The following is a 20,266-nucleotide window of genomic DNA, read 5'->3' as shown; positions in this document are numbered from 1 at the left end:
CAATTGTTATCTCATCTAACCTCCTGAATACCTCAGCCATTCTATTTTTCTTCAGAAGTTAGATCAAAGCAAGCCTTTTAGAAAGACTGATTTTTGTTAAGATATCAAACAATGTGAGTAATTGGTCCCTATGTTATCCTTATTGCTAGAATAGTACATCTTACTCAAGGTTGAATCTGTTACACTTCCAGTCATGGGATCACCTTATGTCATAAGACTATAAATTTAAAGACTATAAATACTTCCACTATTACGCCTCTTCTATACACATGGACCTACACACAGTGATTCAGTTCCTTCTTGCCCTTTTCTTTGATAAGCTTTGACTGAGGTCCTTAAACCTCACGTCAAAACTGATTTTCCATCTTGAAAGGAAAACACCAGATCTGGACACAGTATTCCTGTCAGTTGTTTTATGGATGCTATGTACACAAGAAAGACCGTTTCCCTGGTTCTATTTGCCATTCTTCTTTTTACATATTCAAGGATCACATCAGCCCTTTTGGCAACATCGCACCGAGACCATAACGTTGAGACAGATATATAAGAACACCCCTCCCAAAAATAACCTCCAGTCCTCAAAGTAACCATTGCGTTCTTCATCGCTTGCTTGCAGCATCATTAAAACACATTATTTTTCAAATCAAAAAATATAGTCCAGCTATTCAGAGGATTTTTACGAGTAATTCGGACACTTTATTACAGCACCATAGAATAATTTAGGTTGAAAAGGACCTGAAGAATATCCAGTTCAGCCTCTTGCTCAAAGCAGGGCTAACTTCACTGTAAGAGCAGGTTGCCCAGGTCCTTTCCCAGTCAGGCTTGAAAATCTTGAAGGATGAAGATTTCACAGCCTCTATGGACAACTTGTTTCAAGGTTTACCCACATTCACAGTATTTTTTTTATTTTATATATGACCTGTGTTATCTAAAAGCATAGCTACTGAAGCCTTTATATCCACATTTTACATCTTTGAACAAAACTACATTTTGCTTAATAATTTAGCCAGAAAAAGTTTCCAAGCATCCTATTAGCAATAGCCTTGTTGACTGGCACCTGGCCACTGACTACATGTTGAAGATGTGTCAGTAAGCCAGTTTCCCATCCATATGATATAAAATCTCTTAATTCAGTCTGGTTTCATTAGCTTAATACACATCATGTGATATTGAATTAAAAGCTCCAGTTCAGCCCCAGGAACCAAGAAGACAACTGGGAGCCAGACCAGTTGTTTCTGTTTCAAGTATCTGGTCCTTCTTTCCAAGGACCACCTTCCAAGACGGCAGGCTGGCTGGCACTTATTCTCTCTGACTGCTAACTTTTGCTATGAGAGTCCACTATTTCTCCTGGTAATCAGCCCTGGAAAGCAAGAGCTACTGCACAGCTCCCTGCCTCATTCCGCCGCCCTTTCTCCAGTTGGCGAATTCAGCCGGACAACTTGTGCAATTTTCGAAGTTCAGACACTTATAATATTCCTCAGCTAGGTCTTTAACATTCTCAAGCATTAACTATGCAGCTATGCTGATTAGGAAATGTTTAATTTCAGCAAATGCTGCTTTTCATCTTCCTTGAGTGCAGCTAATACTCCCATTCAAGTCTCTCATCCAAGTGCCAATTAGCCCCTGTGGCAGAGCACACGAAATCTGACCAGCAGTAGATAGAAAATGGATAAATACAGAAGCAGCTTATTGCTTTCCACAGGCACCCTGCTAAAACCCCAAAATTCATTTTTCTAAAGTTACACATTTCTAAAAATTTGGCAATAGCACTACATATTTATTAACAGAAAAGTTATCATTATAACTGTATTTTGCTTCAAAATGTCTGTTCACAAGATGGCAGTTTAAAAGAGCAAGTCTGAAGGCTATGAAGTCCTATATGGAAAGCAACCTGGTTGGGTAATTAACTTGGCACCTTACTTTTAATATTATTTAAACACACCTTTATATCTGTAATAGATTTTTTTTCAAGTGTCATAACAGTTTGAGAGTTGTCACATTAGGTTGTTATAGCTCCAAATGTGTACTTCTTCTCTGTTCAGGACTACGAATCCAATATACAGTAATGTGACTACTTAAGAGGAGCTGTTGCACTTTATGTCAATCCAGCTGCTATGCAAGTACATAAAATCTGCATAATAAAATCCTTATGATAATTTTGATTTTAATAACTGACTGCTTGCCAGGAACTGATTTCTTGACTTTGATATTTTAGCCAACTGAAACATTTTCTTGTCAAGATACCCAAATGGACTACTGTTTATTGTTTATTAATTAGAGAAATTTGTGCTGAATTCAGTTTATCAGAAGTGGGTGGTTCATATATATTATTTAAACTTCTCTAACTTTAAAGCGGCCAGATGTATTTTTCATCTGCTCCAAACACTTTTAATGGCAAAATTTCCACAGCTTCCCTAATTATCTATATCAGTGCTTAACTACTGTTGCAGTTGAAAGCTTTCATTGATGTGCAACCTTGAACTGCCATACTTTCAAGTCCCCTGTGGTTTGTGAGATCTCGGGTAGGTGAGAAGAGCGCTGCTGCCTTCCCTTTGGAGTGACAACGCTCCACCACGTCCCAGTGCTCCTTGGGCAAACACTAGACGGCAGGTACTACACAGGGCAATAGTCAAAGAGGACGCCATTCTTTGCTCAGTCATTCCTCTACAGCGTTGTTCCTGGTAGGGAAGGCAGTAGAAACTCTGTGGGACTCTGCCAGACCTTTCTCAGACAGCAGCTGACCAGGTTCCTTTCACTCCATGTGAAGGATGAGGGTGGGCAACCAGAGGGCTGCCGGCAAACCCTGCAGAGCTCTAGTGCGAAAACTCCACCTTCACGGACGGTCTTCCGCGAAGGCCTCCAAGCACACGCAAGATGCCTGAAGTGGCCACCACATGTCCGTGACCAACCTCCCAGTCTGTAGCCGTGACAGCTCACCCCAACACCGCCGAGATGTGCTGGGTGCACTTTATGACAGGAGGACGTTGGTTTCCTTGCGAATGGCCGGGCCGCACCCAGCAGATAGGAAAGAGGTGACGGACGGACCGATGGCAGGACCGGCAGTTTGGTCTGTCCAAAAGGGCCTCTCCGGGACACGTCCCGTCGGCCGAGGCCCTGCGCCGGGGCCAAGCAGCCCCTCTCCCGCCTTTCATCCCCTGCCGCCAGCCCTGGGAGCGGTGCCTCACCCCGACACACCGTCCCCCCTTGCTGCTGACAAGACCCCCAGCCCCGGGACGGGGCGGCGCGGCCCGCCCCACCGCCCCCGGCCCAGTCGAGGCCGCTCCGCCGGCCCCGGCCCCCGCCCATCCTCCCCGCCCCGCGGCGCTGCGGAGCTCCCCGCCCTCACCCCTCTCTCCCATCGCCGGTGGCTGCGGCACCCCCGAGGCGGCGGGACCGGCGACGGCCCGCCTCCCACCCCCGCGCAGGGCCCGGGCACCTCCGGGCTGCGGGACCCCGGCACTCCGCCCTGAGGGGAGCGCGGTGAGGCGGAGGCCTCCCGCCAGGCCCGGCTCCGGCGGCGCAGCGATGCCGGCAGCCCGCGCCGGCCCGCGCCGGGCCGCCCTGCGCCCGCAGCATCGCGGCGCCCCGTCTGTGGCGAGCCGCCTTCCCCTGGGCACCTTCTCCGCCCCGCTCGCCTCCTCCTCCTCCTCCTCCTCCTCCTCCCACGGAGCCACCCTCCTCCTCCGCCCCCTCTCCTTGCCAGCCTCCTCCCCGCCCTTCCCCGCACTCCACGCCGGTGCCGGAGCCGCGCGTCACTCGGGCTCCAGCCCCGCCGCAGACATGGCGACACTGACAGCGGTCCAGCCGCTCACGCTGGACAGAGGTAAGCGCGGCTGCTGCTGCCCCGCCGCTGCCCCTCGCCCTCCCCGGGGAGGAGGAGACGGGGGGGAGAGGGGGCCGCCGCGGCGCAGCGCAGCGCGGGGTCTTTCCCCCCGCAGTCCCAGCGGGGCTGGGCGGCGGGGGCTGCCGCGGCGGCTCCGCCGGTTCCGCGGCGTGTGGGGCTGTGGCGGAGAGCGGTGGGGAGGCGCCTCCCCGCGGGGCTCAGGTGGGAGGCAGGGGAAGGGATGAAATGGAGGAAATAAAACTTTGTCCGGGCGGTGCAGGGCGGGGTGTGTGTGTGTGTGTGTGTGTGTGTGTGTGTGTGTGTGTGGGAAGGGGGTCGGGTAAGGCTGCCATCCCGCCGCGGCGGGAGAGGGAATGTGGCTCCGCGGTCAGCGCACCGCTCCGCCGGGGACACTCCTCGGTGCCGCCTCCGCCCTGCGGGGCTCCCCCGTGGGCGACCGTCCCCGTGGCTCGGCGCCGGGGGCACCCGCGCTGCCGCCCCCGCAGGCGGCTCGGCGGCGGGGATGCTCCTTGGTTTGGGGGTGCAGCGGCTCCGGCCGGCTGTTCCTGGCAGCGAGTTGAGAGGTCGCACCTCCCGAGGAGAGAGTCGTTGGTCGGCAAAATGCGGCGTTTTGCGGGGGGTGGGGGGGGTGGGGGGAGGGGGTCGTCTGGCGAAGAAGGGGGGGGGGGGGTGCGGGGAAGAGAGCAGTGGCGGCAGTTTGTTAATGGTGTTGCCCTATAGAACAGCGCGTTTGCCGGTTCCTGTCGGCGACTGTTCGGTCCGGGTAGGGAGGGCGGCTGGTGTTTTGCCGGCCTTGAGACTGACTGAGTCGGTAACCTCACCGAGGTAATGTCAGAGGGTGTCGAAATCGTGAAGTTCCGTCAAAATTCAGCTTTTGCCTCCAGGCTGTAAAAATCGGACCTCTCCGTCGCGGTGCATTTGTGCCCCTAATAAGGCTCAGCCAAGCAGAAGTGTTGTTAGATTTCTGTGGGTTACAGAGGAGAGTAACTTGCTGTCCTGATTTGTTTTGCTCCTTTGGCTCCATCAGTTAGAGAGGTCCAACAGCTCCCAATACAGCATCCTGAATTGCCGGGGCATCCTTCCTTCTTTGTAACTTACACCCAGTGACTCCGAGAGGCTCCCAGCACGTATAAATCTTGTACTCTTGAAAGCATGATTGAGGCCAGTGCCTTCGTTTTTTAAATTTTTTGTTTTTCCAGGGGATTAAGATGGGCTTTCAAAGCAAGATAGAGAGCTTCTTGCTGTGAATCCTATGCAAAAGAAATCCGATGAACAGAGTTTCAAAATGATAAGGCAGGCACCTTTACTGGAACCCAGCTGAGAGCAAAACAGCCCACAGAGTACTGAAAGTACAGTTTGCTGAATGACTTAAATTCCAATATTAGTAGAAAAGGAGAATCTAAAGTTATTCTTACTGAAATAACAAAGCACATTTTAAATTAAACTGCTCAGAAATCCACTGTGTAATCTACAGTTTCACCCTAATACTGTTTTCAGTAAGCAGGACAAATCTATTTCCTGGCAAAGGGTTGAACAGATGGCAATCCATTAGCAAACCTGGCTTTTCAAAGGAAAGTATTACTATTTCAGAATCACACATTCCTTTGCATTACTAAGACTATGCTTTAAAAAATCCACAATACACAAAAATGCAAATTAGTCCCAATTTAAATATAAGCATCTGTTGTCTGTGTCCAGGATATGCCTAACCATTTGGCAGCGGTGCCAACATTATAGTCTCCCTGGTTGTCGGCCAAGGCCGATATTAGTGCGAGGGAGGTAAAACATCACAGAATGATAGGATGTGACGTGCAAAAGGAAAATACAGACAAGAAGAAATAGATTTAAATACTGCACCTGGCCTGCAGATGGCCATTTCGTCAGAGTGATACACTTTCTCACCTATAACATGTTGCTGCTACGTCAATTGAAGCGGGTAAGCTGAAGCAACCCCAGAAGCAACTAGACCAAGGCCAGTGCTTCCAGTTATTTCCTCTGTAGTCTTTCTTTCACAGCCATAGAAGAAGGAAGGTGCTACATGGTGAGATTTTCCAGATTTCTGTTGGTTTTATTAAAGCAGACGCAGCTATGTTTACTGTCACTATGCTTTGCACAGCTCTGCTGTGATCTAGGTGCAGCCCTGAAAAGTCTTGTACACTTATATCTGCTTTGCCATGTCCCACAGAGAGCTCAGCACAGCGAGAAACTAGCAAGTGTTTCAGGAGAGGCGGCATTAATAACCTTGCATTGCTGAGGGAATTGTTGCTTGATGTCTGGCCAGGGAATCTCCTGCATTTCACCCTGCTATGGGTCACCAAAACGGTAAAACATCATATAGATACACACATCAGAAATCTGAATTACACTCTGATGTGGTCTCTTCCTGGACAAAACATATACACTGTATTCTAGTACGGAGATGGGAACTTTCTTAAAGCCTGACATAAATAGAATTCAAAACCTGTATGGTACCATGAATTATCATTTAAAGGTGAAGGGCATGTTGTGTGTGAATGATTGAAAGCCAATTACATTCTGGAAGATTACTTCAGTCCAAAGCACAGGAATTAATTTCCTTAATTCCTGTCATCATGTGCCTTTCTACCTGCAAAAATGTGTGCAAGTTCCATTAGGGCTCTTTAATATGTGGAACAAGTTCACAAAATAATGGAAATTTTAATCACTTACAATTTAATCTCAAAGGCTTTTGCCTGACCTTTGCGTGATGCTCTGTTGGGAGGAGGGGAAAGAATCGGCAACTGTTTCAGGGAGGAAATGTAAAGCAGTGGAGCTACATGTGGGTGCCGCTTAGGGAGGGTGGCCCCAGCATTTGGGAGCTCTGGGAGGGGGAAGAGCCTGCCTGTGGGGCATCTTCCAACAGCCAAATAAGTCTTCTCTGTAAAAATAGTGCACCCTTAATATCCTTATTGCAAATGTCTTACATCCTGAATCAATACCACCCCATCAATAATCCCTGGTGCCCATCAGAGCTAACTGGGGTGGTTTTTTTAGCCCAATTGAGAGTTCATGTTATAGATTTTGAAAACTATACCTTGTTACAGGTTGAAATGAAAAGTTACAGTGCTACCTTTCATAAAATGACAAGCATGAAATTAAGGCTAGGATTTTTTTTTCTTTTTTCATTTTATGTTCAAGGTTAGGGATTTTTAAGTATGTTCCCAGTTTAATTTACCTCCATTAAAAAAAAATAAAGCGGTCACTCCAAACCAAAAGGGAAGTGTTTAAAAACACCTGTACAATTATTTTTTTTACTTCTTCCACATGTATTTCTTTATCAAGAATTTGGTTGATACTGATTTTGGTTACGGACAACTTTGATTGCAGTTAGTTGGCATTTTCCAACAGTATTTGTTTGAATTGGCAATACCACTCGTCATATCTTGTATCTCGTCCTTCTCTGCATGGGACAGGCAGTGCTGCCTTTGCCTCTCCTCTCAGCGTCCTTTGTCTTCCACAGAGGCATTGCCTCAGCCTACCCCATGACTAGCAACTGCTGCCTTCCCCTTTATTATCCAGAGCCCCACGTCTCCCTCACGTGCCATCTTCTGTTGCCCAGTTCTTCTCAGTCTTAGCACAGTTAACTCCATCGTGCTGTGCATTGCCCGTAACCCTTATCCATTTTCACTGTTCAGCAACCCAATTTCCTCCTTTAATCCTGTGGTTTTCCACTGTCCCATGACTGTTGCCATCTCACCAGCTTGATGTTGCAGACGCTGCATATACATCCAGCAGCAATGTTCTGCTCTTCTCCAAGAGCAGCATCATCTCTTCCAGCCAGCTCAGCCTCCTTGCAGTTCTCCAAGGACCTCCCTTGAGTTCCTGGGTGCTGCAGGTACACATTGTGAGCAATTAGAAATTAAAGGAAGCTTGTTGTCGGTGTGATCACTTAAAGGGTGTGTTAGCACAGACTGATGGAAGGATTTTCTGCTAGTACCATTGCGCTCCCAGAAATACGTCGGGAGGGAATAGATTTCTGTGCTTCCCTTGGCACTCATTTTAGGAGTGGTCATATGGAGGCCTGCAAATTGAAGCAGATGTCTTTCTAGCGATGTATAATAGATGTTCTGCTCTTATCTGAACTTCTTTATTTTGCTAAATGTCTGGCAAATTTTTCATAAAGCTTATCTTACTTAGAATCTTACTTGTGCTCTTCCCTCCAAGATGAAAATCTGCTCTGAAAGAAAACTGACCGTGTATTTGCTCAGATTGCTGCAAAACCTCAGTCCCTGTTCCTCGCATAGGACGATGAAAGTGGCAGCTTTGAAAGGGCACTTTTCAAAAGTTCTTCTTGTTTTTGAAGATATTATACAATTAGCCTGTGAAAAGACCATCTCATGATTAAGAGCAAGGGAATATCTTTTCATGTGAAGGGGGGCTTTCAACTGTCTTTTGTTAATAATCCATGTCCTATTACGTTTTTCCTTATATAGTTACTATTCATGTCACTGATGGTTTCGCTTCTTCATGTGACTGAGGATGAAAGAAGAAATTTGAATAGACTGAGTATACAGTGCTGATATTTTAATCCCTGTGAAGTTTCATAACAAGGTCATAGCTATTGGCTATTGACAACCAAATTTCTTGCTTTCAAATATATCCTTGGAAACTGGAAACTGGAAAGACGTTTTGCTGTTGAGCTGTAATGCGTAACTGAGCTGTGTTGTTTTTTTATGAATTCAAACAAATATTTTTCCAGTGGAGTGGAGATGTCAGAAAACTTCCTGAAAATCCTGTGTAAAGCATGATGTTCAGTGACGATAAATAAGAATACGAATGGGCTTGGAATCACCATCAGCTGTTAGAGGTGGTAGACAAACTCTAGCATGTGGTACTGGATGGCGCCTGACCATTAATATATATTTTTATTGCTAGAGTACTCCTCCTTCCTTCTTCCTCTCCTCTTCTTGTCCTTTTTCTTCTCATTACATTCTCCCAACCTACATAAATGATGTTTTTTCCCTGTCTATGCCCATATGTATGTATGTAACAGAAATTGTATTGGAACGTAAGTTGTGGTAGACTGTGCATGTATTAGTGTAATGTATATTGTCTTGGGAAAAAATATATAAAGTACTTATCAGGAAGAGAAAATCAGATTCATACAGTGAGAAATACAGCCCTTGACAGCGTAAGGCCAGATCTCTCTCACGGGGGGTGAAGCCCTGTGGAGCAGTGCTAAGCGATGTGCTGCTCCCCACCTGGCTCCCTGTCTGTCACAGGGATGTCTTCTCTTGCTCTTCAGCTTAGCGTGCTAAAATTGAAAAATACTTCTGCAAGTGCCACACACTTTAAGTCTAACATTTCTCTGCTTGGTATGCCAACTGAGGACGTATAAATAACCAAATTTCATTCTTCCAAGGGGAAAAAAAAGCCCTATTGTTTGTTGGAACAGAAAAAAAAGTGATGTCTGTTCACAGACTGAAGTGTTTCGGGTTCTTTTTACACCAGTGTGTCAACATTTATTTGATTATTTTTTTAATGTATTTTTATGAAGGAATGGATTAAGGTAAGCAGATTGAGCTGCTGATTTATGGGTGAGGACTGGGGACATTTTGTGAGGAACCATGCAGTTGAAGCGTTTGTTAGTTAAGCGTGCAGTTCAGCCATCCCTCCTGGAGCTCTGGAGCTGGAGTAGGAGCAAGTACCTACCTATGTGTCATCTTTGGTTTTCATGAGCAGTGTAAAAATGTATGGCTTGAAAAGTTAAATGCACATGTCTAGCTTAAATGTCTTTGGCTGTGCGGGCCTGACCCGAAGAGGTGCTGGGGCACATGGCGGCACAGGAGCACACCCCTTCGGCCGGCCTCACCCTCCCAGAGAGGGCCCTGTTCTCCAGCTGGAGCCACTCACGGTGGTGTGGAAATTGAGTTTTGTCAGGGCGCCGCAGGTGGAAACGAATGAAAGTTCATGGTACTGTCGTCAGTGTGCAGCAAGTGGTGCAGGACCCTGGCGCTGCCGGTCGTCAGAGAGCTGCGCCCGTGTGCAGACACACAGAAACATCTGCTACAAAATTCGCGTCATCTTTTAACGTTGTCACCTTTGTGGAGTGTAGAGGGGGAATATCTTAAATTTCCAGTCATGTTTCCTTCAGAAACACATAGCTGATAATAAGGTGGATCTCTACAGAAGCTGGATCAGGAAATGTTTGTGAGGTGCCTTTGAGAGAGCAGCCAGGCTCATGGTCGATTGGTGACTGTGCGGGGACCTTGTGTTCCTCCTGCTCCATCAGGCTGAAAATATTCCTAAGACACGGTAGCAGTGAATTAATCATTTCAGTCTATCTGAATTTATCCTGTGTAGAGCAAAGTGGTAAGCTGAGCTTGCCTGCGTGTGTCCTGCTTCTGATCCTTCAAAGAGGACCTGCTCCTGCAGCTGGGTGAAGTGAATGGAGGCTTTGACAAGCCTCTGCACAGGTGTGGGATTCACCATTGGCAACAAGTCGCAAGTCATTAACACTCTTGGAACACTGTTAGAAAACGCAAGGGATGCTATTTTTGTACATAGTAAATGTATACTCTCTATCTGCAGATAATGTTGAAAAAGAAGGTTTTATTTTATAAATAACATCCCCATGCTGGATCCTGCAAACTTCAGTTTCACATTGATGTCTGAGAGACAGTTGTGTAACGACAGAAAAAATGTTTAACGTCTTAATGTAATTGTAAGTAAACAATTTGCTTAATTCCATCCTATGGCTTGAGTTGGACCCCTCTGATGGTGTTATCAGGCAGAAACTTTTTTTAAAAACGTCTAAATTACTAAAGTCATTAGCTTTGTACAGAGGATAATTTGTCCTTTGAGTTCCCTGTTTCAAGACACGTGCATGCACATCTCTCCTTAACATAGATGACACTCATGCAAGTGCAAAAAGATATAAATAAAAGCTTTTGGCTGTCCTGTGTTATTCAGATACAAAATAATGTTCTTGCAGGTAATGCAACAGAATTTGAAATATGAACTATGCAAAACTACTGATTTTAGTTACTCATTAGAAGCACAAATAATGAGAAGTTGAGGATTTAAGAGGAAACCAAGCAAATGCACATAGTGTTTTGAGAAGCACGTAATTGTAAATTTGTAAGTCCGCCTTCCATCACGCACAGTTAATTTGTTTCACATGATGCATTTTTGACATTTTAAAAATAATGTTTACTAATGTGCTGTAAGCTGTACATATATGTATAAATCCAGGCATTTTCAAAGTTAATCTCAGTCAGCTTAATCTTCTTTTAAGATATTTGCCGGAGACTCAGCCTCTGAATGAGAAACGTTTGACTGTTAATTCTCTATTCAGATGAAAAGATTCTATTCAGAAATGCACATTTACATACTAACAATATTTTCCTGAGTATTTAAACCACAAACTCAGATCTTAGATATGTTAAATACAGAGGGAGGTGTATGTACTTATTTGAGAACTTGTTTCACCAGGGTCCAAAACAGAGTGGTTACATTTGAGAAATTTGGGGTTCATTTAATTCCACTAAGTTACCAGGAAATGCAAACCGCTTCCCATAATGAGTTGTTACCTTAGTGATACTTAACTAATAATCATTAAAAAGAGAGATAAAATTTTTATTATAAAACTCTGTTTCCAGAAGGGATTGAAGGAGGATTGTTCTTTATTATTTACAAGATGGAACAATGAAGTATCCATGAATGCACAGAGCATCAAAGCATTGATTTTAATTGTGTCTCTATAAACACGGATAATTGTATAAGGAAGAGTGTTGCCCAAAATAGGCTCTTAATTTATTTCTTCTGAGCCAAAATTACATTTTTACTGGTTCTTTTCAATAGAGGCCCTTGTTTAACCACTAATCCTTCACATCCACTAACTCTTTAATTTTCTTATTCAACCATGTTTTCTGTAAAAGAGTAAATCTCCTAAACCTTAAGGTATCAATCCCTCTACAATCAGTTAAGCATTGGGGAAGAATGTACTTGAAATAGATTAGTTGGATGACTGTGTCCATCAGTAGCAGTCTTAGCCCTCAGAAATTTATTTACAATCATCTCTTCGCTTTCCAATAGATTTGGCAGCAGTGTTTTTGTCAAATGCTATTTACTGAATCGGCACAGGAGCAAAAGGATAATATAGCTGTTCCGTGTTACACAGAGTCAGACCAGAGGAACTTGTAGAAGGCACAATGGCTTTAAAATTTATTAAGAGGTCTTTGGAAAAAGAGATGGTTGTGTGTCTGATCCCTGCTGTAGCCTGATAGTCTTGTAACCCAATAGTAGTAGCTCTGGAGTTTCTACTAATTTATACAGCACATTTTGCTTGCTGACAGTCTAACCGTGTGAGGTATTCTCCTCATATCTTAGGTAGATACCTTGTGAAATCAGGCCGCAACCCAAAATGACTTCCAGTTCTCCTGCTCCTATTCTCAGCATTGTTCAACACGTAGGACGCCAAGCAACAGCACCGCAATGGTGACAGTGAGCTCTCTGTTTCAAAGTTTTGTTTGTAACTTACAGCAGCAATTCAGGATAGTAACAGCATTCTTGTAAGGTCATATTTGTTTCAAAGTTGAAAGTTAAAAATAGCCAGTTATTGACATCTACCAGCAGTGTATCTGTACCACCTAGTTTTGCAGGGATTTATTAATAAATGATTTTATTTATATTGCTTTCTTCTGCTGTTGCAGCTTTTCACATACACACTTTCAAAGAACAGGTTTTTTTCCCTTCCTGAGAAATGACTAGTATGTAGCCAGCTACCAGAGGGATTCAATCTGCAAAAAGCAATATCCTTAAATCCACTAAAATTGAAGAGATAATATTAACTCTCTTCTTGTTACCTGAGCCTACAGATAAAAGTTGTGTTAGGTATGTGTATGTAACGACTGCGTTGCATTCATTGTATTGCACAAATGCCACCTTTTGACAGTTGTCTCACTGGAGTTTCAAACCACCTAGAAAAACAGAAGATAAAATTGTGATGCTAGACCTCAAGTGACAATTTGTATTGTCACTATGTACAATTGCCAGTAGCCCACAGCCATATTTCTCATCTTTCTGGTAATAACAGAAAAAAGATTTAAGACTAAGATTAGCTGGAGAGATAAGAACTGAGGAGAGGCAGCAGGAGATTCTAGTAATGACATATGAGCAGAGAAGAAAGTGAGAGTTACTGCTTTGGCTCAAACACGATGCCTGTTGTGAAGGAGAATTAGCATCCCAAAGTTAACCTTACCTCCCTTTGCGAGACACCTGTTGGGGCCTTTCTTTCCCTCTTCCCGTCTTCTTCCCTGCCAACAAAAATCTCTCTGATGCAAAAGAAAAACACACGCTGAAAGTATCAGTGTGGGAAAGACATGAGGTTGCCCATATGGCCAATGCTTTTGTTTTGTGATGTGCACATAGGATGCATAAGTACTTGCTTTTGCTTAGGTAGGGGAGCTAGAGAATGGATTTCAGCTACAAGAAGAGTGTGTTGTTTTTCATCCTGTTTTTCTTTGTTCAGGCAAGCTTATTCATTGTAGCTATTTCTGTTTTCTGCTTCTCTACCTTATTCAAATTTGTAATTCCTTCACTGATTTTAATGTGTTTCTCTGCATGCTTGTGGTTTAAAACACAAAAGCAAGTATTCTATTAAGTAGGGTCCTTGGGGTATGTTAATGTGCTAGCCTTGTTTTCTTTTAATCTGGGATCAGAATCTGTAAAGTGTTTATGTGTGCAGTTTCAGCAAAGTGTCCAGTGTGCTTTTGTCTAGTGTTTAAAGCAGCTCCACTCCAGCATGGTGAGCGATGTCTGCTGAGGCAGAACTGACCTACAAGATCAAGTGATGTGATGAGGAGACAGATGAGGCTGGTGGAGAGTTATCAACGTATCTCTTTACAAGTTATCTATGACTATAGGAGGCAGTAGATAGATCCCTTGCTTTCACATAGTTCAACTTGTGAAAATAACTTTATTGAATAAATTCATGACGGCCAGTCTATTCACCATACTGAATTTCTCAGGGAGTTATAGCTTTGCTTCAAAGAATTTTCTTTTTGTCATTTCATAGTTTCAGGAAATCGGACAGAAAACCGTTTTGCATGTCCTGCGTAGGCAAATAACTGCTTTAAACACCTGAGATCTCTCTTTAAAAAAAAATACTTACAGAAAGACTGAAAATTAAAATAAAACCCACAAAGTCTGAAACTACAAAATATCCTGCCTGCTGCAGGAAGGAATTAAGGATTAATATGGGTTTTTTTATTTATTTATTAACAAGGATTAATATGTTTTTTATTTAAGGAATGAATATATAAAATATATTAATTATATAGAATATATATTTATTTGAATACAAAAGAAACTGTTGCCTTTTTGTATTATATTTGTAGCCAACTATCCCTAGTCAAAAAAACGACTAGGATCGTGTCTCATCTGTTCTATTCAGCAGTGAGTGGCTAGCTCTAAATCATAGATATGATCACAAAGAGCAGGTATGATTAAGCAATGTAAAGTCAAAACTATATACAAAGGAAAAAAAGGGAATTTTAACTTTCCTTCCCTTTTCTCTACAGCTGATGCTGGGGAAAACTCATGACATTCTGTTTTAAACTGAGTTAGAAAATACCATAGTTTTCAATGTGCTTCTATTCATTGCATTTTCAGCTTTATTTGTAATCTTTCCTCTTAAAGGGTAATTTGGTAACTTGTTTTCACACCGATGCTATGTATTGGACATAGCCTTCTATACAAAAGCAGTAGGTGCTGTCAAATGTAAAGGGATAGTGTATCTGTAATTTCTTGGTTTCGCACAGATGGCAAAATACTCTGGTGAAAATTTTCAAACTCATATTTATGCACCTCCTCATCCTGACTTTAGACATTGCAATGAAACTAATGATTTGGAAGAAGAAAAATTATATCAGGGTTTAAAAATTATTAGGTTTTAAGGTGAATTTTAAATGCCCGTCTCTGAAAATTCTGAATTGCATTATTGCTCTTCAGGACTCGAATTAAGCCAGTGAAACTCATCATATTGAAATGATCCTGAATTACCCATTAATTCTGTCTTTACTGTTTTGTGATTTATTGTTATTCCTTTAAAAAGCAACAATGGAAATGGGAGAGTACTAAGCCACTTTCTCTAAGTATCTGATGAACTCTTAATAGCTTTAGGAACTCTCTGTCTCTCACATACACACACACACAACGCAAACAAAATCTGAAAATTGCTGACAAAGATGCTCCCGTGACTTACATCAGTTATGTAAGGCTTCAAGGAAAAAAATTGAGGACTGGCTCTATCTGTGTAGAGTAATGAATATGCTAAGAAGATTGACCAAAGTAAAGCAAATCCTGTTCACCCAATGCCCCTTCATGGTAAGTTAAGGCTATGAAAATCCCTAGCTGAGAAGAAGAACAGAAATCACTAGTTAAAACTTAGGAGAGTGGGAAGTGGGGGAGATTATTCAGACATTGTAGACATTTTGAGGTTCAGAGAACATAGATGAGCATATTTTTTCATTTAAGGGAACCTTTTGAATGTTACCTTCGAACAAGCTAAGCAGAGTATTCAGGAGCAGTATGCCTGAAACGGCAGTATTATTTCAGGCAGAATGTCTGAAACAGCATAAGTGACTGAAATTGCTGAAGAGGGCCCTGAAGGGCTTTTGTGGTGTAGAGGATGCTGGATGGAGGGGTCTCTGTGCACTTCGCTGTCTGTATTTGGATCACAGGTGGCACTGCTTTCCCTGCAAATAAACTGTGTCCTTTCCGTAAGTAATTTTGCAAAATGTCTCAGACCTTTGCTGTCATATTCAGCTGTTCCTGCCAAAGCTGCTGGGAAAACTCATAACACTGCCTTGGGATGTGCAACAGCTGGGTCACAGGCTCTGTGTCTGAGAGACGGAGTGAAGCAGAGAACTTGGATGCCCGTGGTGTGCCTGAGCAGCTAGAACCAGACAGAACCTGGGTGCAGGTCAAACATATGGAAATATATAGACCAAAACACAGTTCAATGAGTAGCCAAAGAAAATGAGCCGGCCCAAGGCAGTGGGGAAATGTATGTAGAAACCCATGGGGATATGCCACTAATGCGACTGGGGGGCAGTCGTCTCACATCAGGCAAAATGAGGCAGACAGAGATACACTCAATCATATTTCATGGTTGATTTTTCTCATTCATTAAGAAGAAAAACATCCATAAAATCACTGGTTAAGGCATTTTTAAAAGCTTTAACTGAAAAATGCATTAGCCTGCTTGCTAATGACACTGTTCTTGTCAAATGTAACTGTTCAGAAGTAGGATGTCTCCTGGACCACATGGAGATAAATTTGCATGAGTCATTCACTATATATCTGGACAATAAGAGTGGGTTTCATCATACTGATGTAGACGCCTAATACGTAGGATGCAGGCATTTACATTGGAGCTAATCATCTAGTCTCCCTTTATAGTCAACAAAGGGAACAGGCACTCCCAGAGTATGATTCATCTCATCTAAAATAGGTCAGATGGATTGTAGCCTCAAAGTGTCTGTTTTTCCTCATTGACTATAACGGCAGTCTAGGGTGAGTCGCTGAGCTGCCAGTGTCTACATCAGATGTGTGGCGAGTTGAAACCCTCACTCCAAGATGAATCATGATAGCTCTGTATGGTTGTGCTTTGTTATATTTATTTGTGCATTCATAGTAATGTTTGACCACAGCAGTGTAAAGTGACACTGCAGTAAATCTGTAACTACTACCTATATCATCTAAACTAGTGTATGAAAGTACTGGTATTATTCTTGTTGTAATTAATTTGAATAAACCTCACAGATACACAGTATAAAGTGTTGAATAATACTGCTGTATTCTAACAGCTTAGCTCATTGCTTCCTGCACATCGAGTCCGATTTACCATGGTGAAGTACACCTTTATGCTTATGATCAGCATGAAATTTTGGGCAAGAGAAACGTATTGACTTCACTGGGTAAAAAAGGCTGCTCTTTGCCTTGATTTTTTTGAACTCTCCAAATTAGATTGAATGAGTGTATTACATTAACGGAAGAGCTGTTGTATTTCAGGAGAGCACTGCGCTGGTAGTAAGGAACCAAAGAGGTGAATGGAAGCATAGTGGGCAGTCTGGTATTTGACACCAGAGTAAGAGTTGCCATGTTGTACAACACAGCGACTGACAGCAGAGCTCTATTAATACAGAAAATTTTCAAAAGATGCACGCTAAAAATTTTCCAAAGCTGGTGCGGTAACTGTGAAGTCACATAGATAGTTTGATACAGTGTACTGGGGCTACTGGCTATGAATTATGAATGAACTTTGTTAATCACCGTGGAATTCTGATTGCCCAGCCATTGATTACCTGCTGTCATTTGACAGCGTTTGAAGATTGCTAAATATAATAAAGCATCCCATGCAGGCTTTGGGAATTATGATAAAAAGTTGACAGAATAACATTAAGAATTCTAGAATGTATTTTCCTGAGCTTAAAGGAATGACTAAACCTGAACAAAAGTATTGGAAGAATGAAAAACTACTGCAATTATAAGGACCTGTTATGTCATGCAAATTCTTCACCTTCAGCCTGATTAAAGGTCTTCAAGCACGACGGAACAGAGCTTGAAAATTGCCAGGATTATTATTCTGTAATGTCGTGGTGAAGCTAGTGAATATTTTAGACACTTATTGAGTATCCTTGCTGTCAATTTCTAGTGATGTTCCACCTCTTTGAGGTACCAAAGGGTGGTGTTTATGCAGCACATTCACTTTTGCTAGTAACTGGCATTCTAATGCAGTGAAGGTCTCCAGAATTAAGATGAACAAAACAGTAGGAAGACCTCAAGGAGGTGAGAAGCCTGTTTCTAACATCTTGTTAATAAACAAGCGGTCACCATATTTTAGCTTTGAAAGCAACCCAACAGCATGATTCTAGAGTAATTATCAGCGTACAGAAATACTGTTTCTGAGTAATTACTATTTGAACCCAAACAGCATTGTAGCTGCTCTTTAATTGCTTAATAGTCTTTTAAATCAAAGGATAATACATTTATTTTAAGGACTGCAGACCAATATGTAACTCACTCATAGACTAGCATGAGAGAGGAAGGCGAGACACTGGTAGATATACAAGAGTTTTCACATTTTGCAGTATAAAGCATGCAAGTACACTCTTCAAGAGTCACTCTGGTATTAAATGGGAAGCATTTAGCATGCTAAAACCATTTGCTACATTTTTCCTAATAATTTTTAACCTATCTGACTAAATCAAAACAAACATAAACCCTGCACATAACTTACCAGAGAGAAACCACAGACCGGACAACTTTCACAGAATGTTGGATCCTGGACTACCCAATTTTAGCAGTAATGTGAAAGAGCAGTAAGTTCAGACCAGCCAGGATTCTTTCTGTGGATTCATGATTTACTTTTGAGTTGTAAGAGCTGAACTGTGAAGTATTGGAAATAACATTTACTTTTCAAAACATCCAGCAAGTAAAACAGGTCAGTCTGTGTTGTACATTGGTAGCTGTTTGAACAAAAATCAGCAAGTGAAAACAATATATAACGGAACAAAGCAATAACTAAGCATGATGACCTTTTTTTTCAGCTGCACTATGCTATATGGCCACGTATACATGATTCAACTTCATTTAGTATTGAATGGGAATGTTCCACTTTTATCACAGTATACTATCTTGCTAGTTCTATGTTCTAGTGATTCCTCTCTTAGGGTTTGTGTAGCAGCCTCTTGCTTGTGTCCTACTAGCAATGCAGATGAAACTTCATTCAAATGAAAATACAGAAAGAACACTTGAAATGAGATTTTTTTCTGAGAGTCATACTTTTCTTTTGATGAGTGCACTTGATGGAATGTGTTCCGCCTACCCACAGCCCCCTGCCTTCTCTGTGTTTCACTGATAATGTGACCCACCACACTGAAATCAGTATTATTTCCTGAAAGGCTGTAGGCAAGCATGATGATGAGAAGACAAAAAGGAAAGTGAATGTTAAATAAAATGGAAGAGAAAAGAATTGTGCATATGTATGAGGAAAAAAATGATTAAAAAAAGAAAAGATGTGGTTACAGTTGGATATAAGGGGGAAATAACTGCATATTCCTTTTAAAGTATATTCATCATAGAATACAGAGGAATAATTCTACCCACACCGTTACTCAAAATTCCCACCGAAATCTGTGGGAAATGAATGTCGGAAATGAGGATAGATTTCAATTACATTAGCATGAGTTTAATGTTAGTATAATGGAATTAATATTTTGGAAAATGTTTGAGAGTAGGCAAAACAATCCTTTTCAGAAGTTGTGTTTAAAAAATATCTTTGCTTAAAGGAAGGACAAATCAGAAATAAATAGCAAGAGTATTTTATTTACATAGAACTTAACTGTTTAACATAATTCCGGGATTTTTTTTTACACATATCTATTTAAATACACACACACTCTTTTCATCAATTTGCACTTTCCATAAGTATGTAAGAAAATGGTATTTAAGAACAATTCCTTGGTGATAACGTGTACAAGCAAAGCTGGTTACATTTGTGATCAAAGACGGATTGAGGACAAGAAAACATCCCAGCAGAGGAATACCGTTCCTTCTCAAACATATAACAGTACTCTAATTGACTTCAGCAGGGGTGGATTCCCTGCTATATGCTTTTTTTCTGACGTAACTTTGAAATCTTTCTCATTGCAGGTCATATAACTTCTTTGAGCAAGCATTTGCTTTAGTTTGAGCTGGAACTGACCTTGGGTGAACCATCAGCAAAAAGTCTATGCGTCATTTAAGTTCTTGTGCACTGACAAATTTCACTTTTTAACCTGTCCTAAAGCAATCATTCATTCCAAGTCTCCCCTTCAGAGGTATTAATGGAAGGAAACACAATCTATTTCATGAGGTCATATTTTAAACAGTCATGTTTATGCGTTTTTAGTCTGCTCAAAATCTTCTGTTTTGTACCAACTGTTATATTTTGCTCCTGACAAAGCTTCAGCTGGTAACAAACAGCTTTGGCCCTGAACATGTGCCGCATTTTCATTCTATAATTTTATCCCATGAAGCTTTTTATTATTCTGTATTCTCTCTACCTTGAGCAATATCCCGCAAGTCATTGCCAAATTGAGCAAACTATGGGCCTAATTGTGACAAGAGAAAGAAGACTGCTTATTGTTAACAGATATGAGAGGTGAATAATAAATCAAAGCAAGAACTTGGGTAACAGCATTCATGCATTTTAGCGTGTTGGATGAATTTGGAAGTGTGGAAAATCAGAATGCTCTTGGGATACTTTTGGGGATACTCTTGTCTTGTCTGTACCCCAAACCACTTATTAATCACAAAGTATTCTAGTATTGGCAAATGACAACTTAGTGCCCAGTTTTCCATATGAATGCACATACTGAATGCCCATTAATTTCATGCAGATTTTTGAACTGGAAT

The 20,266-nt window shown here is 42.1% G+C and overlaps 1 protein-coding gene across 2 annotated transcripts in view; it reads left to right on the top strand.

The window, feature by feature from the left end:
* Window positions 1–3,525: 3,525 nt before the first annotated feature.
* LIN7A (lin-7 homolog A, crumbs cell polarity complex component) overlaps window positions 3,526–20,266 on the top strand; it is a gene marked incomplete at its 5' end in the record, with an annotated part of 47,565 nt that continues 30,824 nt past the window's right edge. For both annotated transcript variants that reach the window (XM_082498546.1, XM_082498547.1), the window contains one exon: window positions 3,526–3,823. In XM_082498546.1, coding sequence (XP_082354672.1) covers window positions 3,526–3,823 — 298 coding nt within the window. The remainder of the gene's footprint in view (window positions 3,824–20,266) is intronic.

The sequence above is a fragment of the Vanellus vanellus genome, assembly GCF_965231255.1.
Source record: "Vanellus vanellus genome assembly, chromosome: 1".
Lineage (NCBI taxonomy): Eukaryota > Metazoa > Chordata > Aves > Charadriiformes > Charadriidae > Vanellus > Vanellus vanellus.
Note: the sequence above shows the minus strand (reverse complement) of the source record. Positions and strands in the feature narration are given on the sequence as shown.